We start from the raw sequence: 26,192 nt of genomic DNA, 5'->3' as shown, positions 1-26,192 counted from the left end.
CTTTGGTGTTGGAATTTTCATGGTCAAAGACAAAGCTTTTATCTTTTTCCTCTTCTTCTTCTTTCACAAACCCATCTTCGTTAGACAAGTCAAGTAGTTCATCTACAAAAAAATCATCACTAGAGCAGAGGCGGATTGGGTTTGTGAACATCGCCATGGAAAAAATCGTCACAAGGTGCTTCCACACATTCCATTTCCATTTCACTCTACAAAACAAACAAAACCCAAAATTTTAAAAGACAAAAAAAATTTGTAAAAAAAAACCCAAAATTTGTTCCATGGGGTCTTGGATGTTTTGTGGTTATTTTATTATGAAATAGAGGATTGTAATTATTGTTTGGTTGATGAGAAAGTGAGAGAGAGATGGTGAGCGAGATGGGTTTCAGATTGGGTCTATGAGAGAGAAGCGGTGAGGGAGAGAAAATAATAAAAAAAATTGTAAAAGAATGAATATTTTATTGAATAAATGTGTAGAATAAATAAACTGACATGGGTGTTTTGTAAAAATAGGTATATAAAATAGAAAAAGTAGATTTTTTGTGCAAAACAGAAAGAGAATTTTCATCAACTGATGCAATTGCTTTAGTGTCGTCATTGTGTGAAAGTAGTAAAGGTAGCTACAGGAAACTTGTATTTAAAATTCATTACAAAAGAGAGTGGTCTCTTCATTGTCAGGTGAAGTAAGGTGAATTGGTGAAGCACCGCGTGTACCTTTATTTATTTAAGTAATATTATGTTTTGAACATTTTTATAATAATTTTATAACTGATTTTATGTTGCAAGTTATTTTTGCCAACTGATTATAACTTGCCACTTATAATTTTGTTATAAAAATATTGTGGACATATTATTTTTTTTTCCCTTTAAATTGGACTCTTTAATTTTATGTTGGTTAGAACATTCATATCAACTAATGTAAATTTTTTTTTTTAAGTATATAAACCTAATTATTTTTTTATTTAACTAACAAATTTTTCAAAACATTCACATCACTAGCAAACTAATCAAAAAAAGTAAAAACTAAGAAATGAATAAAATAATTCATTTACACATGAATGGTACAAGTATAAATTTACACTGATACCGTAATTGTGGAAGGAAATACAAAATTTTAGATGATTTGGGGTTATTTTTTGGATTTGTTAGCCACAATTTTGCATTAACCCATTTTACATGGGTTGATGCAAGTGCTCTTAGGTCATACATTGATAAATACCAAATATATTGATTGAAGTTGTAGCCTTAATTAGCTATAACTTTGTTTGTAACCAAACTTTGTCTTTATTCAAATGCACACTTGCGATGTCAATAAAGTTCAAGATTTTATTTAATCTTATTTAATTTAAGCTTCATAATAACTACCTTGAGAAAAAATTTTGGACCCACCATGGATAGATTATATGTTTTTTATTAACGAATTGATTAAAAAAAAAAAAAACAGAGACCATCACTATTATAAACGGATGACATAGTCCCTACAATATTCAAGCAATGTTTGAAAAGATGGACAAACCAACAAAACTTTTATTTTTCGATAAGTCCTCCTCGGAAGAGAAACCTACTTCTAACATCAAGAACAAAGTCTAATTTGCATGTGATGATGATGATGAGTACGTATCCAAAGGGAGCAGTACTACTCTCACTACAATACATGGCAACAAACAATGTCGGGGTGGATCTAATAGCAAAGTTGGTCGTGTTGCTCCCCGTAGTAGTTCAAGTTTCTATACTAGGACACCACGACTTGGATATAGATCAATCTCAAGGGCATTCCCCAATCCGATATGGCATGGTTTTCTAGGAGGTTTGCAGCAATCATCGCCGCCACCACTATACCAGTTAATGGGACAATTACCGTCTCTAATTGACATATATAAGTTGCTTTACCATGAGTTGCTCAAGTTATTATTACACTTTCAAAGGCATGTTCTATGGGTATTTTGTTTTTGTTTTTTACAATCACCACCACCGCCAGCAGGATATTGATATTTTTTCTATCACTAGTGTCTACCTCACCTTTTTTCTGTGTGGGACTGTATGAGAAAACAAATTATTGCGAGTGATAGCTTTATGGTTTATTGTGTTTTACTGCCATTGTCATAAGACTTAAACTAAATTTATGATTAATGATTTGAGACCCATCCTTTGTTGCTCAGATTTGGATATGAGGCACAATTTTATTATCTATCAATTTTGTTTAAACCAAGCACATAGCATTTTGCATGTTTGATTAAGAATTTAAAATAAACACATAAATAAGCAATTAATATGATGTGTTATTCAAAAAGAATTGTTTATTTAACTAATGACTTTCTTTTTTCTTTTCTTTTTATTGGCTAAGCATCTTTCCAAGTCTTTGGGACACCCAGTGGTGGCTTATGGCTTATTGTTTTACTTCTACATCGTGAGTTTGTGATTAAAGATAGAAAATTAGAAATCCAACCTTTCTAATTATTATATAGATAGCCACTCATCAAATTTATTTTCCCTCACACATTTTTGTGTATTTTATGGACATAGGATATTGATGTGTATTCACTAGTATTTACTAATTAAATACCCGTAAAGTACTAGTCTATCTATAGTTTTTACTTCTCTTATTTATCTTGACTTGAGATAGAGTTGTTTTGTAATTTTAGAAAACAACTAGATAAAAATAAATTAAAAAAATTAAAAAAAAAAACTCTATGTCTCGTCAAACTAAAAAAAGTAATTCAAATATAGATAGAGTTGTTTTCTTTTGAAAAGTAATTCAACCTCCGCCAAGCTAAATAAAAGAAATCAAACGATAATTTTGCAACTCATTTTATGATTGCTAATCAAATATTGGAAAATGAATTGGCATGAAATAAATTTGTATTTCAAAAAAAATTTAGTGAAAAATAGCTGTCTCATGCCAACTTAAGATAGTATAAATAGGAAATCAAAAGATACATGCACTTCAACAAATTTGACTTTTTTTCAAGGGTCAAAACCCTTAAAAAAAGTATTAAAAAACCTAGAAAAAAATTATTTTAAGAGTTCAATTGATCCTTGATAACCTTCGAAACATATACCATCGAAAAGGAAATTTTAACGGCCTTTGTGGCCCTTAAAACAAGTGCTCTAATCTTATTTTGAGGGTCAAGAGACCCTTAAATAACCTTTTACCAAGGTATAAAAAATTTATATTTACAACCCTTGATAAATAAGGTTATTTAAGGGGTCTCTTGACTCTCAAAATAAGATTTTATTTTATTTAAAAAAAAAAAAAACCACAATCATGCACAAAATATATATATATATATATATATATATATACACATACACAAAAATTCATAATGGTATGAATTTACATGATACCAAAAGTCAGATTAACCCGATCAATATTTATATGATCTAATTCAATAGTCAACAGGGGCAAGAGTTTTAAATTGTAAAAACAAAGTTCTTTGCACAATCTGACATGGTAGTATGTGAACAGAACAAATCCTAATACATCCTATATAAGGCCAAAGGTAATGAAAGGAAATAAAAATTGATTACATGCACAGCTTTATATACATGTCCCTTCCCAAATTCTAAATTATTCACATGTTTCCTTATATCAGCAACCCAAATTAACAGCAAAGCCACCTGAAAAAAACAAAAATGGAAATTTCACGATCAGACTAAAGGAACAGAATATCACAACATTGAACTTTCAACAGATAAATCAGATATACATCAGCACCAAACCCTTTTTTTTTTTTTTTTTTTAGAGCTTGCAAAAATGGTAAACCAATCACAACAAGTCACACATATTAAAACCATCTGCACTAGTGAGGGGAAAAAGTTTCAGTTGACTACAGAGATTGTAAAAATACAATTATTCTGCTGGATTTTCATGACATTGAACTGCTCATCTTAGTAAAATAATTTTTATTATGGATCCTCTTATTATATTACTTATACCTAACACATATGAATTAATATGAACAAATAAAAGCATCAAGACAAATATAAATAAATTGATCATCCACCCAAGACCAAGAGAAAAAAACTTGATCTCAAAACTAAGTGCAGTTCCAATTCCATGGTCCTATAATGTAATGTAATATGGAAATAAAAAGGAATACATACTTCTGGTCCATAAGGACCATAACTAAAAGAAAAATCAAACAAGAAATGAGTGTATCCATAACTGAAAGAAAGTTCTAAACAAATTATAATGAAACGACACACATATAAGTCAGCTCGAGTTATTTGATCAGAGACTATTCTGTTATCTTAGATGATGGAATATGAATTTGGGACTAAGGATATTTTCAAAGATTTTTCAAGATAAGGATTGCAAAAGCAAACTAGTACCTATCTATTCTATCCACATAAAAAGCTCAACAAGTCATTCCAAATTTATCCAATAGTACTAAAACAGTGACTAGCTTGAGTTGATCTTCATAGCTACTATCTTTAGAACCATTCTATCTCACTGTTAGTTACTATCACAGACTATCTCCTTTACTATTCTAAAAACTTTAGCACTAGAAGCAAAAAAGATAGCAACCATACTTGTATCCTGATGTTGTACGCACAAGAACTATCTGTGACTTGTTCTCGATAATAGGTCTCAACTGTCTTCTTTTTATCTCCAACAATAAGTGATGATGAAACTGATCCTGAGACATATTTGAAGGCACCAATCAGGGGAAAAAATGTAAACCTATATACTCCAAACATATGTCATTTATACTTAAAAGGAAAGATCATAAGACCTACACCAGACCTTTGTGAAACCAGGACTTGCAATCACAGCACAGCGAACAACATCAAAATCAACATGCTTCAAGAAAGCCTAAAACATATCAATAAAACACCCATATATTGATTAAACACCCACAAAAAGATTCTCAATCAAATTGCTGAAATGAAATATGGAGATAAAGGCCTTGAAATAAGAGATAATAATTTCCTATAACTTAATAACCATACCGACTCATAACCAGCAATAGCAAGTCCATGTTTCTGAGGAATTGAAGTTTCTATCTGTGAACTCACACTGTAAAATATTATTCACACAACATAAGTTAGTTATAATTGTAAAGATACCATCAAGGATAAGAAATTAAAAATACTATATTGTATCTCATCTTGATCTCTTGCCCCTTTATCAAAGCACATGAGCGCTCTAGATTCATGGAATCTCCAAACAAGTATTAGATTAAAAGTAACACACTGTCTAACCCACACCAAGCTAGCTGCTCAGGAGGAAGAGCTGACTGTACACAAGCAGTGTGCTAAGAACCCATAAAAAAAAAACAACAAACTATAGGCTACTCTAATCCTTTAATCAACAAAACTAAAAAACAATAAAAGAAAGAAGGGTAGGATACTAGGATGCCCCATGAAGATTAAAAAAAATCCATTTTGTTCAAGAAATTATTATAAGTGAGTTGCATTTTGGGCAGCAGTTAGCAGTATTTATACAATCTTTACACATCACTTTAGAAGACAGCATCACTCTAATTGCAACAACAGCTCAGAGAACTGGGTTCTCACTAGGTATGCATTTAATTTAAAAAGAACTAAACCCATTACAGTCAAATCACACTCAAAATTTTATAAAACCAAACCAACAATTCACTTTGAAAGACAAATAAACCCAATTCACGCTGTGGATGAACCCAACCAAAACAAATAAACCCCCCTAGTTTCATCCCCTTACCACTAACCTCCACTATCAGTAATCTCCCACTCAATTTCCACAACCCAAAGCTGGTCATAGATATGACAACTGAAAAATACAACAAGCTTACTAAATTTCTCTTATATACAGGCCTCTAATGTAACTAATATTGAATATAGCAATTCGGGGCAGATTCCTCGTCTGTTTCAAATTTCAATTAGCATAACACAACCATTAAATTTCTCGATCTTAAATCTCTAAGATCTAGCAAAAAATTAAATGAGAAATAATTTCCATTTGTTTGAACCAAATTTTACATGGAGTACTTGAAACAGAGTATGAAGTAACGAAAAATAATTCTATGGATTTTCTAAAAGAAAATTGAATCTGATCACATTAACAAGGAAAATATGCTCAGATTTAAATTTCTGCTATAGAAATTCAAATGTGATTGTCCGTAATTGAAGTTGAAAGACAGAAAAATTGGAAATTTGATGATGATTACCAGAAGAAGCGAGTCCTGCACAGTGATTTCAGCTTCCTTCGCTTTCTGCGCTACAACCTGAGGAAAACGATTACGTTACAGTGAGATTCTAAAGCGAATGATCAATTAGAAATAGAAATAGGGAAATCGATGATGAGCTCAATTTTCTGAGAAATGTGAAATGAAAATAATGGGGAAATTGATGAAAAAGTGTGGGTAAACCAAAAAAATCAAAGACGAAATTAGGGTTTGTGATTCATACCTAATCGGAGCTGAGAAACACAACGATGAAGAGTCACAAAACCGATATCAACTCGTGCCTAATCGGAGCTATGCGATTACGTACCTAATCGATGATCATCGAGCTCTATGAGATCTCCATGATCGTCGAGCTCTATGAGATTTCCATGAGCTCTGTGAGATTTCTATGCTTTCTCAGTTTCATGCTTTCAACGAGAGAGTGATAAGAGCTCTATATGTTTATGGGTTACGTTCTGGGCTTTTAAATTTTGTTGTGGGTTTTTTCAAGGGATGAAAATTTTGTTGTGGGCTTTTTTCAAGGGGTGAAAATTTTGTAATTTTTTATCAAGGGTTATGGGCTGAAGAAACTGCCGCGTTTTTTTTTTTTTTCACATTTATTTCAAGGGTGATTTTATTATTTTGAGGGACCAAATAACTTTTGAAATAAAGCTGAATAATATAGCCTACCACCCTTGTATTTATAGATTGTATCGACAGATTTTAGTAAACCTTCGATAAAAGAGAGTTGAAATAACTAAAGTTTGTTGTAGTGATAGTCCCTACAATATTCAAGCAAATTTTTGAAAAGATGGACAAATTAGCAAAGCTTTTATTCTTCGATAAGTCCTTCTCGGAAGAGAAACCTACTTGTAACATCAAGAACAAAATCTAATTTGCATGTGATGATGATGATGAGTACGTATCCAAAGGGAGCAGTACTACTCTCACTACAATACATGGCAACAAATAATGTCGGGGTGGATCTAACAGCAAAGTTGGTCGTGTTGCTCCTCGTAGTGGTTCAAGTTTCTATACTAGGACACCACGACTTGGATATAGATCACTCTCAAGGGCATTCCCCAATCCGATATGGCATGGTTTTCTAGGGGGTTTGCAGCAATCATTGCTGCCACCACTATACCAATTAATGGGACAATTACCGTCTCTAATTGACATATATAATTTGCTTTACCATGAGTTGCTCAAGTTATTATTACACTTTCAAAGGCATGGTTTGTAGGTATTTTGTTTTTGTTTTTGTTTTTTACAATAACCACCACCGCCAGCAGGATATTGATATTTTTTCTATCACTAGTGTCTACCTTACCTTTTTTCTGTGTGGGACTGTATGAGAAAACAGATTATTGGGAGTGACAGCTTTATGGTTTATTAATTGTGTTTTACTGCCATTGTCATAAGACCTTAAACTAAATTTATGATTAATGATTTAAGACCCATCCTTTGTTGCTCAGATTTTGATATGAGGCACAATTTTATTATCTATCAATTTTGTTTAAACCAAGCACATAGCATTTTGCATGTTTGATTAAGAATTTAAAATAAGCACGTAAATAAGCAATTAATATGATGTGTTATTTAGAAAGCTCAATGAGCATTGCTAGCACCTCCTGTGGATGTGTTATTCAAAAAGAATTGTTTATTTAACTAACTAGTCACTAATCTGTGCGATGCACAAGAATAACTATTGGATGATTTCAGGGGAAAAAAAAAATTCATAACCCTTCATATTAGATATTTCGAAATGTGTCTATTGAAATGTTATAGTTCTTTATATTGGATATATATTAAAGGTGTTTATTGAATGAAAATATACCTTGTAGGGGAACAATTTGGTTGCCCAGTTCTCGTTGTTCAAGTTCTGGTCCAAAAAGTCCAACACAATGAGTTTTTGTAGAGTATGGATCTAAGAACTAGGTTTAAATAAGTTCAACGGAATACTGCATGGGTTGAGGGAATATATGAACAAGAACAAAAGTCATTATCTTCCAAAATCACCCAGAATGATTGGGATACAACCTGATTTTTGGATATAAGCAAATGCAGCAGGATTACTTTTACACCATAATCTTTTTTCTTTCTTTTCTTTCATGCCCTCTCTTACGGGGACTTCTACACATTATATAGGCCTCTTTTTATCATCCTGGCTTTACACTTGTCGATCATCTAAACCTTTACTTGAGCACTTGTCCCATCAGACACCCTTCTCAGTTCCTTGTGAGTTGCGGTAGCTAAGGTAGTACTGTTCAGGGGTCTTCTCCACATTAATGCGGCCAGGAGAGTAGCTATAGTGTATTCAATGTGGCGGTGGTAGCTTTAGCTTAGATATTTCATGTTTCCCTCCTGTTCATGTATCCAGGATAGGGGTCTCAGTGGCTGGGATGTACATTTGCTCTGAATTTTCAGTATCCGAGGAGAAATTCCTCCTCGAAAATGTCGTCTTTGTTTCTTTTGACGCTTGAACATGGATTGCTTGAGTCATGTTGACTCCTCGGATGGGCTGGGGTCCTTGGACAGGTCCAAGGCCCAACCTGTTATTTTGGGCTGGTCCCCACATACCTATTGACTGAAAAGTTGCCTGATAAATGAAAATATGCCTATTGAACAAAAATGTGCATATTGAATAAAAATGTGCCTATTGAAAAAAAAAATGCGTCTATTGACTGAAAATGTGCATATTGAAGGCTCATAATCATTTGGATATGGAATAGTGGTTCATATTCATTTGGTAACTTCTTCTCTTTCATCTTTCTTAGAAATACAATAAACCTATGGGTTTTCTCCAAAATTGCTATTGGTAGAACCCAATAAACTTGGTTGTGTCATGGGAAAAATTTTGTGCCCATACACTATTGCACATAAAAAGCCAAAAAATATAATTGACTAAGAATTAGTTATATATAAAACTGTAAATTTATACGGTGTAGAAATCTCATTCAAACTCAAAATAAATTTCAACTAATACATAAAATATTTTTATTACAATAGTCAATGATGAAACAATAAGAAGAATAAATTGTGAAGTGCAAATATGCCATAACACATTAAATGCCACATGTTTGATTTTAATTTTAATTACCGATATACTTTGATTTTACCACCAAAGTCTGGCCATTCCAAGCATGGTAATACAATCTTATACAAATTAGAACACATGTAATAAACCTGCCAACAAAATATAATAGTTAAAAGGGGTATATATTAATATTGAAGACAACATTTCAACCAATAACAAAATACAATACCATTCTTAGAGGAAAATATTAACATAAAGCAAATGCGTAGGATTCAATTTTTTACAATGGCCAACAATTAATGTATAAGTATAAAGAGGTATCTACTTCTTGATTATAGTGTCGAAGTCATAGCCATTTCATAAATTATAATACAATCTCGCTCTATATTATGGCCATAAGAAAATATTAAAACAACCTTTAATATTGCTTTAAACCAAATCTCCATCACAACTAAAGCCACAAACTAAGAATCATGGTCAACCTATTTTAATAAAGAAATAAATATAGTGAATTAAAATAATTACCTGTTTAGGTTTGAAAATTTTCAATAACTTCACTAAAAAGTCGTCAAATATCCAAGGAATCAGCTGCGCTCATAATGAAGCCATTCTTGCAAAGGAACAACTCTTTTGCTAACACCTTGTTGTGATCTTTATCCATGCCAAACTATCAGATATAAGTTTGAGAACATACAAAAATAAGCATATAAATGAAAGGAAAAAAAAAGATTTAGAACTGATTTTTTCAATAGAGGCTTACATGATTGCATTATCGACTCGCTCCTTCATCTGTCTTAAAGTTTTCAGCAAGCCAATCATCTATTCTCTATTAAAAATTACTAAACGTAAGGGTGTAATTTAGTCACAACTAACTATAAATCAAAAACAAAAAATGATTCAATTTTGCTTAATACCCAAATGAAATTAGAGAGTCAGGTGTTACCTGGGATGTTAATCTTGAAGATGTGGGCATTAGGGAATTTGAGCCAGTCCATGAGGGCTATCGATCCTGACCATTCTCAGAATATATTGAGCCAGTCCAATCAATATGTTTGAAAACGTTGTAGCAGCTAGCAGGAACGCCGTAGCCCATAGAGCTTAGAGATTTAGAGTGAGAGAGGGAGTGCTTCTGCATTAGGTCTCTTTCTGCATTAGCGTTAGGATTTATAAATGGAAGAGACTTCATGCGTGAGGTTATGGATTTGGGAGAAGGTTAGCAATTTAAAGAGAGAGGAAGTTCTTCTCCATTAGGAGGGGAGTCGGGAGAGATATAGAATAGTCGGGTTGTTTTCTTTAAAAAAAAATCCGAAATTTTGTTTTTGTTTTTTGTTTTTTAAATAATGCTGACGTGGAAAATTATGAGAACTCTAGAGTCTTCAGTTTTATATATATATAGATGACTTTTTTTTTTCTTTTCTTTTTATTGGCTAAGCATCTTTCCAAGTCTTTGGGGTACCCAGTGGTAGCTTATGGCTTATTGTTTTACTTCTACATCGTGAGTTTGTGATTAAAGATAGAAAATTAGAAATCCATCCTTTCTAATTATTATATAGATAGACACTCATCAAATTTATTTTCCCTCACACATTTTTGTGTATCTTATGGACATAGGATATTGATGTGTATTCACTAGTATTTACTAATTAAATACCCGTAAAGTACTGGTCTATTTATAGTTTTTACTTCTCTTATTTCTCTTGACTTGAGATAGAGTTGTTTTGTAATTTTAGAAAACAACTAGATAAAAAAAATTCAAAAAAAAAAAAAGAAGAAAAACTCTATCTCTCATCAAACTAAAAAAAGTAATTCAAATATAGATAGAGTTGTTTTCTTTTGAAAAGTAATTCGACCTCCGCCAAGCTAATAAAAGAAATCAAACGATAACTTTGCAACTCATTTTATGATTGCTACTCAAATATTGGAAAATGAGTTGGCATGAAATAAAGTTGTATTCCAAAAAAATTTAGTGAAAAATAGCTATCTCATGCCAACTTAAGATAGTATAAATAGGAAATCAAAAGATACATGAATCAATAATATCATTCTTGACAAAGAACTTGGAAAAAGGAAAAAGAAAATGGTATCTCCAATTAGATGCCTATCAATCTTGGTAATCCCCTTACTAGTCACCTCTCTTTTCTACCAAGTTTCTAATGCAGTAAACGATACCTATCTTGATAGCATTTGCCACAAATCCACGGACTATGAGTTGTGTTCATCAACTTTTGCTGCAGACAATCGTACTTCTACAGCTGATCTAAATGTTCTTCTCATCATTTCTATTTCTTCAAACATGAATCTATTAGAAACTACCATTGTTAATCGAATCCCAAAAATTCTTGAAATACTCGAAGACCCACAGGATAAGGCTCTACTTCAGAATTGCCAAACCCATTTTACTAATGCACTAGGGAAATTGAGTGGTGCATACGTGGCTTCGATTTCAAAGAATTATACAAAAGCGACAAATTTAGCTATGGATGCAGCTTTAATAAATGCAGAATGTGATAATGAATACAATACGACCAAACGTCGATCTCCAATTCCAGATGTCCCTGGCAAAGTGGGGAGGCTAGTCTTCATTAGTTTCGTTATAATTGATGAGATCATATAATAATGTACTTGTGATCTATAATAAAAAGAGGTCTGCCAAGGTTCTTGTAACTCAATTGCTACATCTTGGTGTTTTTTTTTTTTTTTTTTTCTTTCTTCGAGAATGTACCTCTTGGTGTTATTGTAAAAAATAACAAATAAAGACCTATTCGCGTTAATATTTATCTGTAATTACCTCTCTTTCTCTCAATAAATATGATATTATTGCATTATATTCAATACATCTTTAGTTACATGGTTTTTTAATCATGAACTGTAAATTTTCCATTTGCTAGATGATGAATTTTATACACACACACACTTAGGAAAATAAGGTCAAATTGAAAATTAATGCATTTGATCGTAAAATAACCCACCCACACCTATAAAATATTTAACACACTAATACTCCCTTCAAACCATTTACAATCCTTCAAAAAAAATTTGTTCTGCTCATTCTCACTCTCATCACTCATGAGTCACGCCAAGCCTAAGCCGAAGGACAAAGAGATTGGCCACCAATGAAGCCCAGATCGTTGTCCCCAATGCATAGCTCTGCTGTCGTGCATGCAAGCCCTATGATTTGGGTCATATCGTCTCCTCAAGATCGCGTTGCCGCCATCCATGATTGATCTTGTTTTTTTTTCCTCTCGATCTCATTGCCGTTGCCTATAAATCAACCCATCCATGACTGATCTTGTCATTTTTTCCTCTAGATCTCATTGTCATCGCCTCTAGATCAACCCACCCATGACCGATCTCTATCTCTTTCTCGATCTACCTCTCCCTTTCCTTCAATCTCTCACTCTTTCTACCTTCGTCTCTCAATTTGACTGATGATGATGGTATTTAATGAATGGTTTTGTTTTGAGTCTTGTTTCATTAAGTTTATATATTGAAATTCCATATTTAAAATTTGTTTGGAAGCTAAGAAAATGTTGGAAAGTAGTAGATAATAAGCATTTTTAGAATGTAACCGAACACCTGAAAATATTTTCCAAAGCAATTTTCAGAATGCAACCAAACACTTGAAAATATTTTCCTTTCCCAAAAATATTTTACCCTCAAAAAATATTTTACATGTTGCCAAACACAGCCTTAACAGAAAATATGGGCAAAAATGGTTGCGGATGAAAACAAAATAGAACTTTAGAAGTAAAAATCCAAATCCTGAAACTTCTAGTTGTAAAATCCAAACACCTCTAAACTTTAGAAGATAAAGTCCAAATCCTGAAATTTTAAGAAATAAAATCCAGACACGTTTAAACTTTAGAGACATAATTTACAATTTAATCCAAAAAAAAAAAAAAAAACCCCACAGGCCAAGAACCACAACCCAAAAGCAAAGTCATACAATACTGTCGTTTCGTATTCCTAACATGGCGGGTTAATGGCGCAGTGCACACCCCTCACAATAAACCTACAACACACGATATAATTCACATCGGACCCACTATTCCTCCCCACCACCAAGTCGCGTACATAACACAAAAGTAACCTTTCAAAATATATCAAACCCAAATCTGTAATCTCACCCTTAACCGTGTCATCCACTTGATATTCCAAAGCGTGTGGATAATACTCCCACAGGATGGGGAGTTAGGGTGACAAGTTTGTTCTACTGCTGATGGGGATTGTTAGTTTCAGTTACCTTAATCGGCTACTATGGTCTTTATTAGGTTGTGTTCTTCTTCATTGACCGTTAGGGAGCCTTGGTTCATGCCCTGGTGCACCCAATAATTTATAAATGTGGAAATTGATTCCTCTGCCAAATAGCCCTACCCTTGAGAAATTATATGGTCCAAACAAGTGAGGTGGTCCACCATTCCACTAACAGACTTCCATTTGTTTAAAATTGCTAAGTTAAATTTTTTTTAAACAAAAACTGATTACTGACTCAACAATTTTAAACAAGTGAGAGTTTTTTAGTGGAATGGTGGACAAGTGACGTGGCCCATTAGAATACTGTATAATTTCTCTTACCCCGTTTATGAATGGCCTAGTTAATGCCCTCATCCAAGGCCATTGTTAATTATTAATGCTCGTGAGACTGTCCAACATTTTTTATTTTTCAAACCATTATAATGCTTTTTATCACTTGGAACACAATGTCATTGCTCACCACTGAAACAGACACAACACAATGTTTTTTAATAAGGAGGTTTTAGATTTAAAATGATTTTAACAAATTGTATTTTTTTTTTCTTTGTTAAAAAAGAGAGGGAAAAACGTTTTCCTTTATTGTCGTTGAGAAAGTCTATAGCTAAAGCTGTAATTGAATTAAGTTGTTTATGAACAACTCAAGCTTGGCTTGAGAAAAGTTTACATATATTCATTTGTTTAGTAAACAAGTCAAGTTAAAGCCAAAATTTAGGCTCGACTATTAAACAAGCCAAGTTCAAACATTATTATTTGTTTGTGAACAAGTTTATGAACATGAGGTGCAATTTAATTATATATAATATTATATTTCTATACTTAGATTTGTCTAAAAATATACTTAGATAAACTTGAGATTGAATTATATTAGTCTGTAAATAGTTTCATATAATATCAAATTATTATTTCTACTTTATTGTAATATAATCAATCTATAAGTCTATTCATAGTAAAATTCCATAAATTCGTAAAAGGGTAACAAATTTTAGTCACTATTTTCTATATATGAGAAAAAAAATAAGTTAATTAATGAAGTAACTTGTGAACAAACTCAAGTCTATTCGACAAGAAGATGAACCTAGTGTGAACATGTAATCTTGTTTGGTAATAAGTTCGAGCTTAGCTTGCATTTGAAATAAAGCTAAAGCTAAATGAATAAGCCTGAAATTCAGCACAAAAAAAAAAAAAAAAAAATTAATTGTGAAATTTTTAATACGTGGCTCGGTTTGGCTAGTTTACAGTCTTATTTATGGCATAACAAAATCTCGCAACATTTTTATAAAAACGTCATATTGAGTTGTGAATGATCCTCATATAATTTTTATTTCATTTTATTTTGACTCATAATGACCTAACACATCATCTTGTCATTCTAGATGTTGTGAAATTTATTGTGTGACCGTTAAATTATTAAAAAAAAAAAAGAAAAAAACTCATTGGAGTTTTCGGCTTTTGTTTACTTGTAAATTGTTGGATGGTCTCTTGGATTTTTCTCACCCTTGAATGGAAAGATTTTTTCAAATTTGGTTCGACATCAAGGCCCACACCTGCTATGAGAAGAGGGAAGAACTCCCCCGGGAAGAGTAAATAAATTCAACAAAATAAGGGACAAATCCCTGATTTTCAAGACATTACTAGGATACAACCAATTATTTTCTTTCTCATTTGGTTGTATAACTTGTTTGTTTCTCCAAAAAAAGAAACAAACTGATTTATCCTTGTGGCCAGTGATCTTCTTCAAGGCACACCAACGAAACCTTTCCATCACCTGTACATGCTCTCAGTGCCATGGTACAGCCAAATTATTTTATATCCTTGCGGTAACCATAATCTTCATTTTTTCTTTAATGTTTTGGCCAGACAACTTACTACAAGTACTAAAAAGATAAAAAGTACAAATTCTTCTATGGATTAAACCCAAATGTTATGGCTAGACGACTTACTATACTAGTACTAAAAGGCTAAAAAGGCACAAATTTTTCTATGGATTAAACCCAAGCAATACTGGGGCTATTCTTAGCAAAGGCTCTAGGGTTCTTGGTTGAAACTTTCTCGCGAAAAGAAAGCAAACTGTAGTTGTGATACGATTGTAAGTACAACTAAAACCATGTCTCACCCGATTCAAAAACGCTTCAGAGACATCCTTCCTCTCAAACTTTGTTGGATGCGAGCCACCTCTGGACCAATCAACCCAAGTAATGCTCCTGTTGGAATTCATGCTCGGTTGAGTTTTGGTCACAAGGGTTGCCAAGTAGTGCTCATCCATATAACATGGAGGCTTGCAATGGTTTTCAAAAATGGGGTATTACGTGACATCTGACACTATCTCTACGGCTAGCTTCCTGTGAACTTCAAACCATTGGTTGCCTTTACCGTAAAGGCTTTACGCCAATCTAACAATGATATCGTTGGCCACAGGGGTAGCTTAATGCATTTTGGAGTCTAAAGCGAAAATTGATCATTTTGTTTTAAATACAAAACTACTACTAATTAACATGAATTACGTAGAATTTTTTTTTAGAAATTTTATAGACAGAAAAAATTTGACTAAATTTTTCATACTTGTTGATATGGTAAATTGATAGTGGTAAGTAAAACAATAGTGTTAGTGATAAACTTAGATAAAAACTAGTAAAAGTTTGCTAACTAAACTCTTATTATTATTCTTTTTTTTTTTTAGAAGTGCAACATTTACAATATTTTTTACAACAAATCCTAGATTTTAAACTGCTTTTTGTTTTCTATTTGAAAATATCACTATAATTATTTTTTTGCCATCAACAATAGGCTGTAACAACTTGCAACTTAGCATTAGTTGTAAAAATATTGTGAAAAATATTGTGGACGTTGCATTTTTCTCTATCTTTTTATTTATTTTTCATCTGGTAAAAAAAAATATTTTATTTATTGATTATAAATAACCATATTAGTTAAAATTTGGGGGCCTTTTTTTTACTTGGGGCTTAGGCAACCGCATTTGTTGCTCCACCATTCAGCTGGCCCTGGTTGGCCACATACGTTTATTGTAACGGCCGCAGCCCATCTTTCTTGGATCATCAATTGAGCCAACAAAACTATGGTTAGAGTTGATCAGGTAGTTGTAAATTGTTGTAAAATTGAATAAAGGAATGCATGTTTCAGAGAGTAACACAAATCTGTCGTTGGAGAAATCAAGTAGGGCATTAGCTAATGGGCGCCTCTTTGCATCAACCACTGTGGCTTTTCCCCATTCCACTTGCTGCAAAATACAGTTTCAGTTAAAATGAATGGAGGAAAAAACTTGGCTTGGTTCATGTCTTGGTAGGTTTTTAATTTGGGATAGGGCAATATAAATTTCTAACCTTGCTTGGTATCCTGCACTTGTAGAACACTGAGGATTCTGGTGGTTCTTCAGTGATGTCTGGTGAAGTATGGAGGTAAATTGAGTAGAGCCCTGCATGTCCCTTAAAGAACTTTTCCTATAATGGTCCCAAGCGCAATTTTCCTCTAGTTAAGAACATGAATGCCACCTTTCGCGTCCGATTGTAAGGGTATTTTTCAATAGTTGGCACCATTGAGGCTAGCCACATTAACTCCTTATCGCGCATTGAATGTGATAGCTAATTGGGAGCAACCCAATCTCTCAAACCTCTAATTCCATTTGATAATTGAAATGGGTGCAAGGAAGGAGCAGACGAAGAAGAATTGCAAAGAAAATAAGAATATGAAGGCCTGGGTGACTTTGGATAAAATGCAGACAGTTAGGGGAAGTAAAACTCATCTGGGGATAGGAATTTCCTAGCACGATTGTTGATGAACATTCCTAGTGTCATTATGAAAAACGCCAGTGACAAACATAAGAATATGATGGTTGTGATATGTAAACTCCTTCCTCTTAACTCTTTTAATACGTATGGAAAGTTGTTCTACAAACACAGTGATCTTACACTGCTTCATCTCTTTATCTAGCTTACAGTATAAGCAAAAGCTCGGAAATAGTTTTCTTCATTTATGCAAAAGGAAGTCTTCAGAAGTGTTTTTAAGCTATGAAGCTAGACAATGGACAGGGTCTAAAAAAGGCTTGATTCGAGCAAGGTTAAGCAAGGGCACATGGGAAGTGCCAGGAATAGTGTGAAGGGTAGAAAGCCTAAAACGTTATGGTATGGAGGAAATAATGGGCCTTGGAGTTCACAAGCTCACATACACGAGAGAAGTAGGGGGGAGAGAGATCATAAATATCACGAGTTTGGTTGCAGAAACGCAGGTTAAAGAGACATATGGATAACTTCCGAGAATTAAAGATCAAGCTTGGAACCCGTTTTACATAAAACACGAGTCTAGAAGAGAAAAAAACAGAGCAGTTTTTCATGTTGATTTTTACCTCTTTTCTTTTTCTTTTCTTAGAGAGAGAGAGAGAGAGAGAGACTGCTCAGTTCTAAAATTTACCACCAAACCAATTACATATAAATTTTCACATTCTTATTTATATCATCTACGGACTCACTCTTCGTATATGCTTCACAACACAGCAAAACAATGAAGGAGATCTAAAATTGTAAACACCAATGACCTTTACCATAGCATCATGTCAAGTATAAACCAACCATTAAGACCCTGTTCCACGAACTTCTGGAAAATCCTCCTCTACAATACAATATGAATAGACTAATTAGTAATTACTGATATATACTTAGCTTATATCTGAAACCGAATTCCAGATTTTTTTCCCTTATGGCTCTTATTTAGCACTGAACTTATTGAGTACAGAACAGCAAAGCTAGCCGCTGCACCAGCAACAAATAATTTAGATGTCCATAGCTTCTGATAATTTAACTGGAGACCCTTACTAAGGTATGCCCAAATCCATCGGGCAAGGAAATACAGCCCACAAGTTTTCTGGAACTTCTGGATCGAAAATGCCTACACAACAATTCAGCAGGCTCTATCAGCATTACTAGAAATTAACAATCACAAACAATTATTTGTTCTTAGAAAATGTATACCTGGATCTACAATGATTATATTAAAATAGAATTAAAGTTTTGTGTTCTGGGGTCTTTGTAATTATTAGTTTTTTTTTTTTTTTTTCCTCCATAATGCAGCAAAGGAGGTGCCATTTGACATAGAGCTCATTCATTTTTTTTTCTCTTTCATTTTGACAAGGTATAGTTCACTGATTCAATAAAATTACATACAGAGCTTTTATAAATTCCAGGGAAATTGCAAGGGAACTGAGTCCAAACCTAACGAGTGGCCACAAGAAGCTTTCCTCACTTGGTTTCAAATTTACCCACCTTGCCAGCAAATGCAGCCAAAATGCAACTAAAAGTTTCTAAAGAGGAAGCCCTGCACACTCTTTCACCCACCTTGTCAGCAAATGCATCCAAACTGCTATTAAAATTTTCTAAAGAGAAGCCCTGCACACTCTAAGATGAATTTTCGGAATTTCACTTTTTGTCACTATGTATGCTTGCCGAACAATTTGTAATCATTTCAAACATAGATAGTGAAATATTCAAAGGCCCTTCAAATTATTCCACTATAGGGTATAAGTTATTTCAAAATTGCCTAAGACAGAAGGTACAACAGCAACTCCATGGATCGCAGGATGCAGGGCGCCCAGGCACCTAGTGAGAATGGAAAAAATTTTCCTATCCTCCAACCCACTACAAGGCTATGCAAATGAATATCGTCATGTGCTTTTACTCATATAACTATTAATATTTAATAGTTATTGATAGACCCGATCATATTATTGTTGTCCACAATCATGGACAAGGATGAAGAGGATTCCCAGATTCATCCAACCAGTAATGGTCGCCAAACGAGGACGAACAAATCCATCCTTGCTCATTAATGAACCGTTATAAAGTAATGATTAGCCTCCATACCGTTGGGAGGATAACCCACCATTAAAACCCTACAGAGGCGTTACCAGGAGAGAATAAAGTCACCATTAAGGCTCCACCAACGACTAGGAGAAGGCACCTGTGTACACGAATATATAGCCATGAAATCCAAAAGAGAGGTACATATACAAAGTAATACTCTAGCTCTTCAATACTAATTTCTTAACATTCCTTGGCCGATTTTTCTGGAGGCTTTATGACAGGCACCACACCAGTGACCCACATCTCTTCTTTTACTTACTCATTTTTCAGGGTCGGGTTGGCTGAGGCCGACCCCAATCTGGACGATCACACTTGACTGACGATTCAGACATCATCAGTTTGGCGCCGTCTACGGGGACGATTACTATTCAACTTGTGATTTGAGAGTACTATTCCATTTAACTCACAAGTCCAGATGGAATCCAATACTAACCCAGATCCTGCTACATTGGCCCTACAAATTCAGTCACTCGCAGCCACTGTGGAGGAACTTACAAGGCAAAACCAGGAGATGAGGCAGCGGCTGCAACAGGAAGACAACCGTATAGACGTCAACAGGGATGACGATGAAGACAGCAACAAGAGACGAACCAGCACTCCAGAAGAGGCGAACTCAGATCTCCTCAGGGAGATAAGAAAGGAGATGGACGAATTGAGAAACGCCATCAAAGAAAAGACGGACCAGAGTTTGGAAATTATAGTCAGGAAGACAGATTCACCTTTCACCGTGGCCGTCCAAGAGTGCCCAGTGTCTTCCAAGTTCCGTCTACCTTAGCTAGAGCCCTTTGATGGGCTGAAAGACCTGCTGGATCACCTGAATACATTCAAGACAACTCTGGGTCTTCAACAACCCCCTGACGAGATTTTGTGTCGCTCTTTTCCCACTACCCTCAAAGGGACAGCTAGGGAGTGGTTCAACAAGTTGCCAACATCATCCATTGATAACTTCGAGCAGCTAAACAGTTCCTTTGTACGTCATTTTGTCGGTGGGCAACGTCCAAAAAGGACTGCTGACCATTTGCTCACCATCAAACAAGGAAAGAAGGAACCATTGAGGTCTTACCTGAGAAATGCTAGAGGTAGATGAAGCGGACGATAAGGTGCAGCTCACGACCTTCAAGGCAGGGTTGAAGTCCAGAGATTTTGTGGCTTCCTTGGCTAAAAATCCCCCCAAGACGATGGCCGAGGTGTTATTGGAAGCACAAAAGTATATGAACGCTGAAGAAGCTCTGGCAGCCATAGATGGAGCAGAAAAAAGCAAGGAAAAGAAGAAGGAAAATGAGGACAATCAAAGAGGATAAAAAAGAGATCGAGTTGATCGACGGAATGACGAAGGAAATAGATGGAGGAAGGACATGAACCCTCGTCTAATGAAGTTCACACTGTTAGTGATGCCTGTTGACCAGATTCTGATGGAAATAAGAGAAGAACCATCTCTTAAATGGCCGAGGCCACTCCATTCATCGCCTAGTATGCATGACAAGAGGAAATAATGTCGTTTTCACAAAGACCACAGGCATTATACAGAGGATTGCAGAGATCTGAAGGGGCAGATAAAAGAACTTATACGGAAAGAAAAACTACAACAATATGTGAAAAGGGGAGATTCCAGCAAATACAGTCAGAAAAATCAGCACGAGGGTTCCCGAATAGATGAAGACCGCCCACCACCTCGTCCACAGAATACACTAAGGGAAATAAAAACTATCACGAGGGGACCAACCACAGAGGGATCGTTCAATTCTCTCAAAAAGTCACACCAAAGGCAGGTAAACAGTGTTCATAGCCTACCTCCTCTGAAGCAAATACGGACGAACCAAGACATGTACTTCTCAGAAGAAGATGCCAGGAGAGTAAAGCAACCTCATGATGACCCACTAGCCATTATGGTCATGATCAAAGGGTTCGATACAAGGAGAGTTCTGGTAGATAATGGGAGCTCGAATGACATTTTCTACCTTTCTACCTTCCAGCAATTAAAACTAAACCCTAAAAGGCTTCGTCCTTTCAAGTCCCCCCTCATCAGTTTCAATAGAGACAAGGTATACCCCAAGAGGATAGTGACGTTGACAGTCACTGCCGGTTCATACCCCCTCTAGGTAACCAACAAGCACAATTTTCTAGTGGTAGACTCACCCTCGTCCTACAATGTGATCATAGGACAACCTACCCTCAACCACTGAAAAGCTGCTACTTTCACATACTGTTTGAAGGTAAAATTTCCAACAAAATAGGGGGTCGAAGAGATAAAGGGAAACCAGGTGTTGGCAAGAGAGTGTTACCAGGTCGTCCTGGCCTTAAAAGAGAACCATACGTGGATAATCGAGGAAAAAACACCAGAGATCGTCAAGAAGCTAGAAACGATAGAGTTGGTTGAAGGAAGTCCCACGAAGACAACCCAAATAGGGACGAATCTAAGTCCAAGGACGAAGGAAGGGATCATCAACTTCTGGAAAGATAACCTCGATGTATTTGCTGGGAGTCACAAGGATATGCTAGGAATCCCAGCAAGCATCATCCAGTATCGCCATGTTGACCTAGAGAAGAAACCCGTCCAACAGAGAAGAAGAGTCTTTGCCCCTAAACGAAACAAAGCAGTAATGGACGAAGTAAATAAGTTACTTGCTGCAAATTTTATTCGGGAAGTCCACTATCCTGAGTGGTTGGCCAACGTGGTTATGGTAAAAAAAGCAAACTGGAAGTGGAGAATGTGTGTCGATTTCACAGATCTAAATTAAGCCTGCCCGAAGGACAGTTTTCCCTTGCCCCATAATTAATCAGCTAGTAGATTCTACCACCGGACATAAACTTCTCACTTTCATGGATGCATTTTCTAGATATAACTAGATACAAATGGCCGAAGAAGATCAAGAAAAAACTACTTTTGTCACTAGTCAAGGACTCTACTGCTACAGGGTCATGCCTTTTAGATTGAAGAACGCAGGGGCCACCTATCAAAGGTTGGTGAACCAGATGTTCAAAAAACAGATTGAGAGAAACGTGGAGGTATACGTTGACGATATGCTCGTCAAGAGCAAAGAGGAAGAGGATCACCTGAACGACCTCAAGGAGATGTTCAACACACTCAAACAGTACAGCATGAAGCTAAGCCCGTCCAAATGTGCTTTCGAGGTTTCCTCAGGGAAATTCCTCGAGTTTATGGTATCGCAAAGAGGAATTGAAGTAAATCCCGAAAAATTAAGGGCTATCCTCGAAATTTCCTCACCAAAGATGACAAAGAAGTAAATCCCTCACAGGAAGAGTGGCAGCCCTTAACAGGTTCGTCTCTAAGGCAATAGACAAATGCCTTCCTTTCTTCAAGACTTTGAAGAAAGCGTTTGCTTGGACGGAGGAATGCGAAACAATGTTTCAAGAGTTGACGCACCACCTGAGCAATCCCCCACTCTTAAGTCCGTCCAAAGAAGGCGAAGACTTATTCTTATACTTAGCGGTATTTGTCACAGTAGTCAGTGCAGTTTTGATTAGAGAAGAAAACAAGGTGCAACTCCCTGTGTACTACATCAACTAGGCTTTCCAGAGTGCTGAGGCACGATATCCACACATAGAGAAGATCACCTTCGCCCTAATAGTGGCTTTAAGAAAACTTCGTCCGTACTTCCAAGCTAATCCTATCATAGTGATGACAGACCAGCCCATCAAAAAAGCGATGAACAAACCCGAGGCTGTAGGATGAATGGTACAGTGGGCCATCGAACTCAGCTAGTTTAATATAGAATACCATCCACGAATAGCCATAAAAGCTCAGGCATTTGTCTGATTTCATAGAAAAATTCACCACCCCTGAGAACGCAGGCAACCAAAAAGACCTTTGGACAATAAACACTGACAAATCGTCCACTCAGAAAGGAGGTAGAGCGGGCGTTGTTATCACCTCCCCTGAAAAAGATGTTCTCAAGTATGGGGTCCAGCTCAAATTCCCTATAACTAACAACGATGTAGAATACGAGGCCTTGCTAACAAGACTAAGAATAGCTTGGGCACTTGGAGCTGAAAATATCGTGCTCAAAAGCGACTCACAGCTTGTCATAGGGCAAGTTAGAGGAGATTTCGAAGCAAAAGAGACAAAAATGCAAAAATACCTCAAATTGACGAACCAGCTGGTGAGTACCTTTCATCGTGCAGAGTTTGTTTAGATCCCACGGGATCAGAATGCAAAAGCTGACGAGGTAGCACGAAGTGCCTCAGCAGATAACCGAGATAAGATGAATGATTGGAGGCTGGAAGAACAAAACTCCCCTAGCATCATGGAGCTTCAAACTTTCCCTGTGCACACCCACTCAGGATGGACGAGTCCGATTTTGACGTTCCTCCGAGATGGACGATTACCACCAAACCCTGAAGAAGCCAAGAAGATCTAGAAGCGTGCTACCCGGTTTACAGTTCTAAATGACGAGCTTTACAAAAGAGGCTACCAGCCTTACTTGAGATGTATAGAAGAGGAAGAAGCCAAATACGTCCTGGAGGAAGTACATGGGGGGGTTTGCGGAGATCACATGGGGGCAAAATCCCTTGTCAGGAAGATCATGAGGGCAGGCTACTTCTGGCCCACGATGCAGCAAGACGTAGCAGATTTTGTGAAGAAGTGTGATAGTTGCCAAAGGTATGGGAATGTTCAACGAGTCCTAGGAGAAAAGATGACGACCATTTCCTTGCCCTAGCCGTTCACACAATAGGGGATCGATATTATGGGCCCTCTACCACAGGGAAAGAGACAAATAAAGTTCCTACTCGTCGCAATTGACTACTTCACGAAGTGGGTTGAAACGGAAGCTCTTGCAACTATCACAGAAGCAAAGGTACAAAATTTTGTATGGAAAAATATTGTTTACAGGTTCAGGATACCAAGGACGATCATCTTAGACAATGGGCGTCAGTTCGACGGTCAGGGGTTCAGGTCATTTTGGTCAAGCTTAAGCATCAAAAACAAGTACTCATCACCAGGACATCCTCAGGCCAATGGACAGACGGAAGTAACCAACTGAACCTTACTCAGGATTATCAAGTCCCGGTTAGTAGGGGCAAAGGGAGCATGGCCCGAAAAATTACCAAGTGTCCTGTGGGCGTACAGGACGACGGCACGAACACCAACAAGAAAGACACCATTCAACCTGACGTATGGTACAGAAGCAGTCATCCCAATCTAAGTAGGGCTCGCTAGCCTCAGGAAGGAGTTCTTTGACGAGCAAAGTAATGACAATCAATTGAAGCAAAACCTGGATTGTCTAGATTAAGTCAAAGACCAAGACTCCCAAAGAATGGCCAAGTACCAGTAGAAGATAGCCGAATACTACAATCAGAGAGTGAAGTTGAAAAGATTCAACATCGGAGATCTCGTCCTTCGGAAGGTGACTCTTGCAACAAAAGATCCAACGCAAGGCAAACTAGGTCCAACTTGGGAAGGGCCCTATAGAGTCGTCCGCTATTCATGCTAGGGAAGTTACCATCGAGAAGACTCAGAGGAAAAAAGGCTATCTTGTTCATTGAATGTCGAACATCTAAAGAGGTATTATGAAAAGGAGTCATAGCCAGATTGTAAAACATAACTTAATTTCGTGCTTTTTTATGTAATAAGTGATTATTCAAAATTTCCTAAGTTGTTATTCAGCACTTCACAAGTATTATCTAGCAATTCGTGCGCTCTAATTATTTCCTTCTCAAAAGACCAAAATGGTCATCCAAACAAGAAAGACGATAAGATTCCTTAAATGGATGTACATCGTCCTAATCAGAAAGACGATAAGATTCCTTAAAAGGATGTACATCATCCCGATCAAAAAGATGATAAGATTCCTTAAAAGGATGTACATCATCCCGATCAAAAAGATGATATGGTTCCTCAAAAGGAAATACATCGTCCAGACAAAAAGTCGGTAAAATTCCTCGAATGGAGTCACATCGTCCTGATGAAAGCAATCAAACTTCTTAGTTGCAAAAACATTGCCCAAACGAAAGATTTTTTACAAAGCATCAAACCTTACGTTCAAGTAAAAAATGGGGCAAAATCTTCTAAGTCCATAAAAGGACAAGGATAAACAAATATGCCAACAAAATTTTTCTAAGTCCCCGAAGGGAAAAGAAGAACATCCAAAAATAAATCCTAGCAAAACACAAGCAAGAGATATCAACCAACCAGGAAGGTAAAGGTAAATCCATATAAAATTAAACTGTTCAAAAAGCCCCAAAAACAAGTAGGGCATCCAAATATCAGGTGTCCAATAGCCTTAAAACATATAGGCCACCAAAAAAAAAAAAGAAAAAAAAAAGGGAAACATTGGTAAGGGGCAACAAGTTCAAGCTTGGGGGGCATCGTCATCATCTTTCTTTGCCTAGGAAGGTGTTCCGCACCAGTTGATGCTGCGGTCTGGGCTGATGCTTGGGCTGCCTTGTCCTCCTCAATCCCTTTGTCAATAGCTTCAAAATCCAAATCCTAGAGATCCGTGCCAGGGCCGTGCTTAATCAGGTATCTCCGGAGAAGTTCGAAGCCTTTGAAGTACCACTGAAACAATATAGTGTCATATTCCTCTGTGGTCTGGAAGGCAGTGATGGCCTTAGCCACGTCAACTTTCATCCTTTGAGCAGCTGTTGCAAGGAGTTCGTCCTTTTGCTTCACTGGTTGCCTCTCGGATTCCAGCTGCTCTATCAAAACTTTGATCTATTCCTTGGAAGTGTTGAGAGCATCCATAGCAGCGATCAGGTCTTTCCGTAACCCCAAAGCCTCAACCTTCAGCGCCTCCACCTTCGAGTTGGCCACAACGGCCTTCTCCTCATTCGCCAAATACTGAGTTGTGATATGCATTGTTTCTCCCAACACCTTACAACGAAAAGTCTCATCAAAGTCAGTAAACACAACTAAACGCTTAAGGACGA

The 26,192-nt window shown here is 36.1% G+C and overlaps 1 protein-coding gene and 1 pseudogene across 6 annotated transcripts; both read right to left on the bottom strand.

Annotated features, from left to right (window-relative positions):
• Positions 1-3,348: 3,348 nt before the first annotated feature.
• Positions 3,349-6,731, bottom strand: LOC115974373 (protein PELOTA 1-like). 6 transcript variants are annotated; one of them, XM_031094701.1, is made up of 7 exons: positions 6,391-6,731; positions 6,150-6,206; positions 5,094-5,845; positions 4,951-5,004; positions 4,745-4,813; positions 4,531-4,637; positions 3,349-3,615 (listed from the first exon to the last, which is right to left on the bottom strand). In XM_031094701.1, exons 3-7 carry the CDS (start codon positions 5,154-5,156, stop codon positions 3,600-3,602), a joined length of 309 nt encoding a protein of 102 aa, XP_030950561.1. In that variant the 5' UTR covers positions 5,157-5,845; positions 6,150-6,206; positions 6,391-6,731; the 3' UTR covers positions 3,349-3,599. The 6 variants fall into 6 exon arrangements, 1 of the variants encoding a protein (XP_030950561.1); XR_004087904.1 differs by lacking the exon at positions 5,094-5,845 and having other exon boundaries at positions 4,738-4,813; positions 4,951-5,017; positions 6,391-6,631; XR_004087906.1 differs by lacking the exon at positions 5,094-5,845 and having other exon boundaries at positions 4,745-4,801; positions 4,951-5,017; positions 6,391-6,631.
• Positions 6,732-15,415: 8,684 nt separating this feature from the next.
• On the bottom strand, positions 15,416-16,988 carry LOC115958445 (annotated as a pseudogene).
• Between the last annotated feature and the right edge of the window lie 9,204 nt (positions 16,989-26,192).

This window comes from Quercus lobata, chromosome 2, assembly GCF_001633185.2.
Source record: "Quercus lobata isolate SW786 chromosome 2, ValleyOak3.0 Primary Assembly, whole genome shotgun sequence".
NCBI lineage: Eukaryota > Viridiplantae > Streptophyta > Magnoliopsida > Fagales > Fagaceae > Quercus > Quercus lobata.
Note: the sequence above shows the minus strand (reverse complement) of the source record. Positions and strands in the feature narration are given on the sequence as shown.

What these genes read in the sequence shown, in the direction of transcription:
- LOC115974373 (XM_031094701.1), bottom strand. Translation starts at nt 5,156, where the DNA reads ATGAATCTAGAGCGCTCATGTGCTTTGATAAAGGGGCAAGAGATCAAG. An exon ending in TCAAGATGAGATACAATATA is followed by an intron (nt 5,005 to 5,093) that starts GTATTTTTAATT and finishes GTGAGTTCACAG; the next exon opens with ATAGAAACTTCAATTCCTCA. An exon ending in CAAGTCCTGGTTTCACAAAG is followed by an intron (nt 4,638 to 4,744) that starts GTCTGGTGTAGG and finishes AATATGTCTCAG; the next exon opens with GATCAGTTTCATCATCACTT.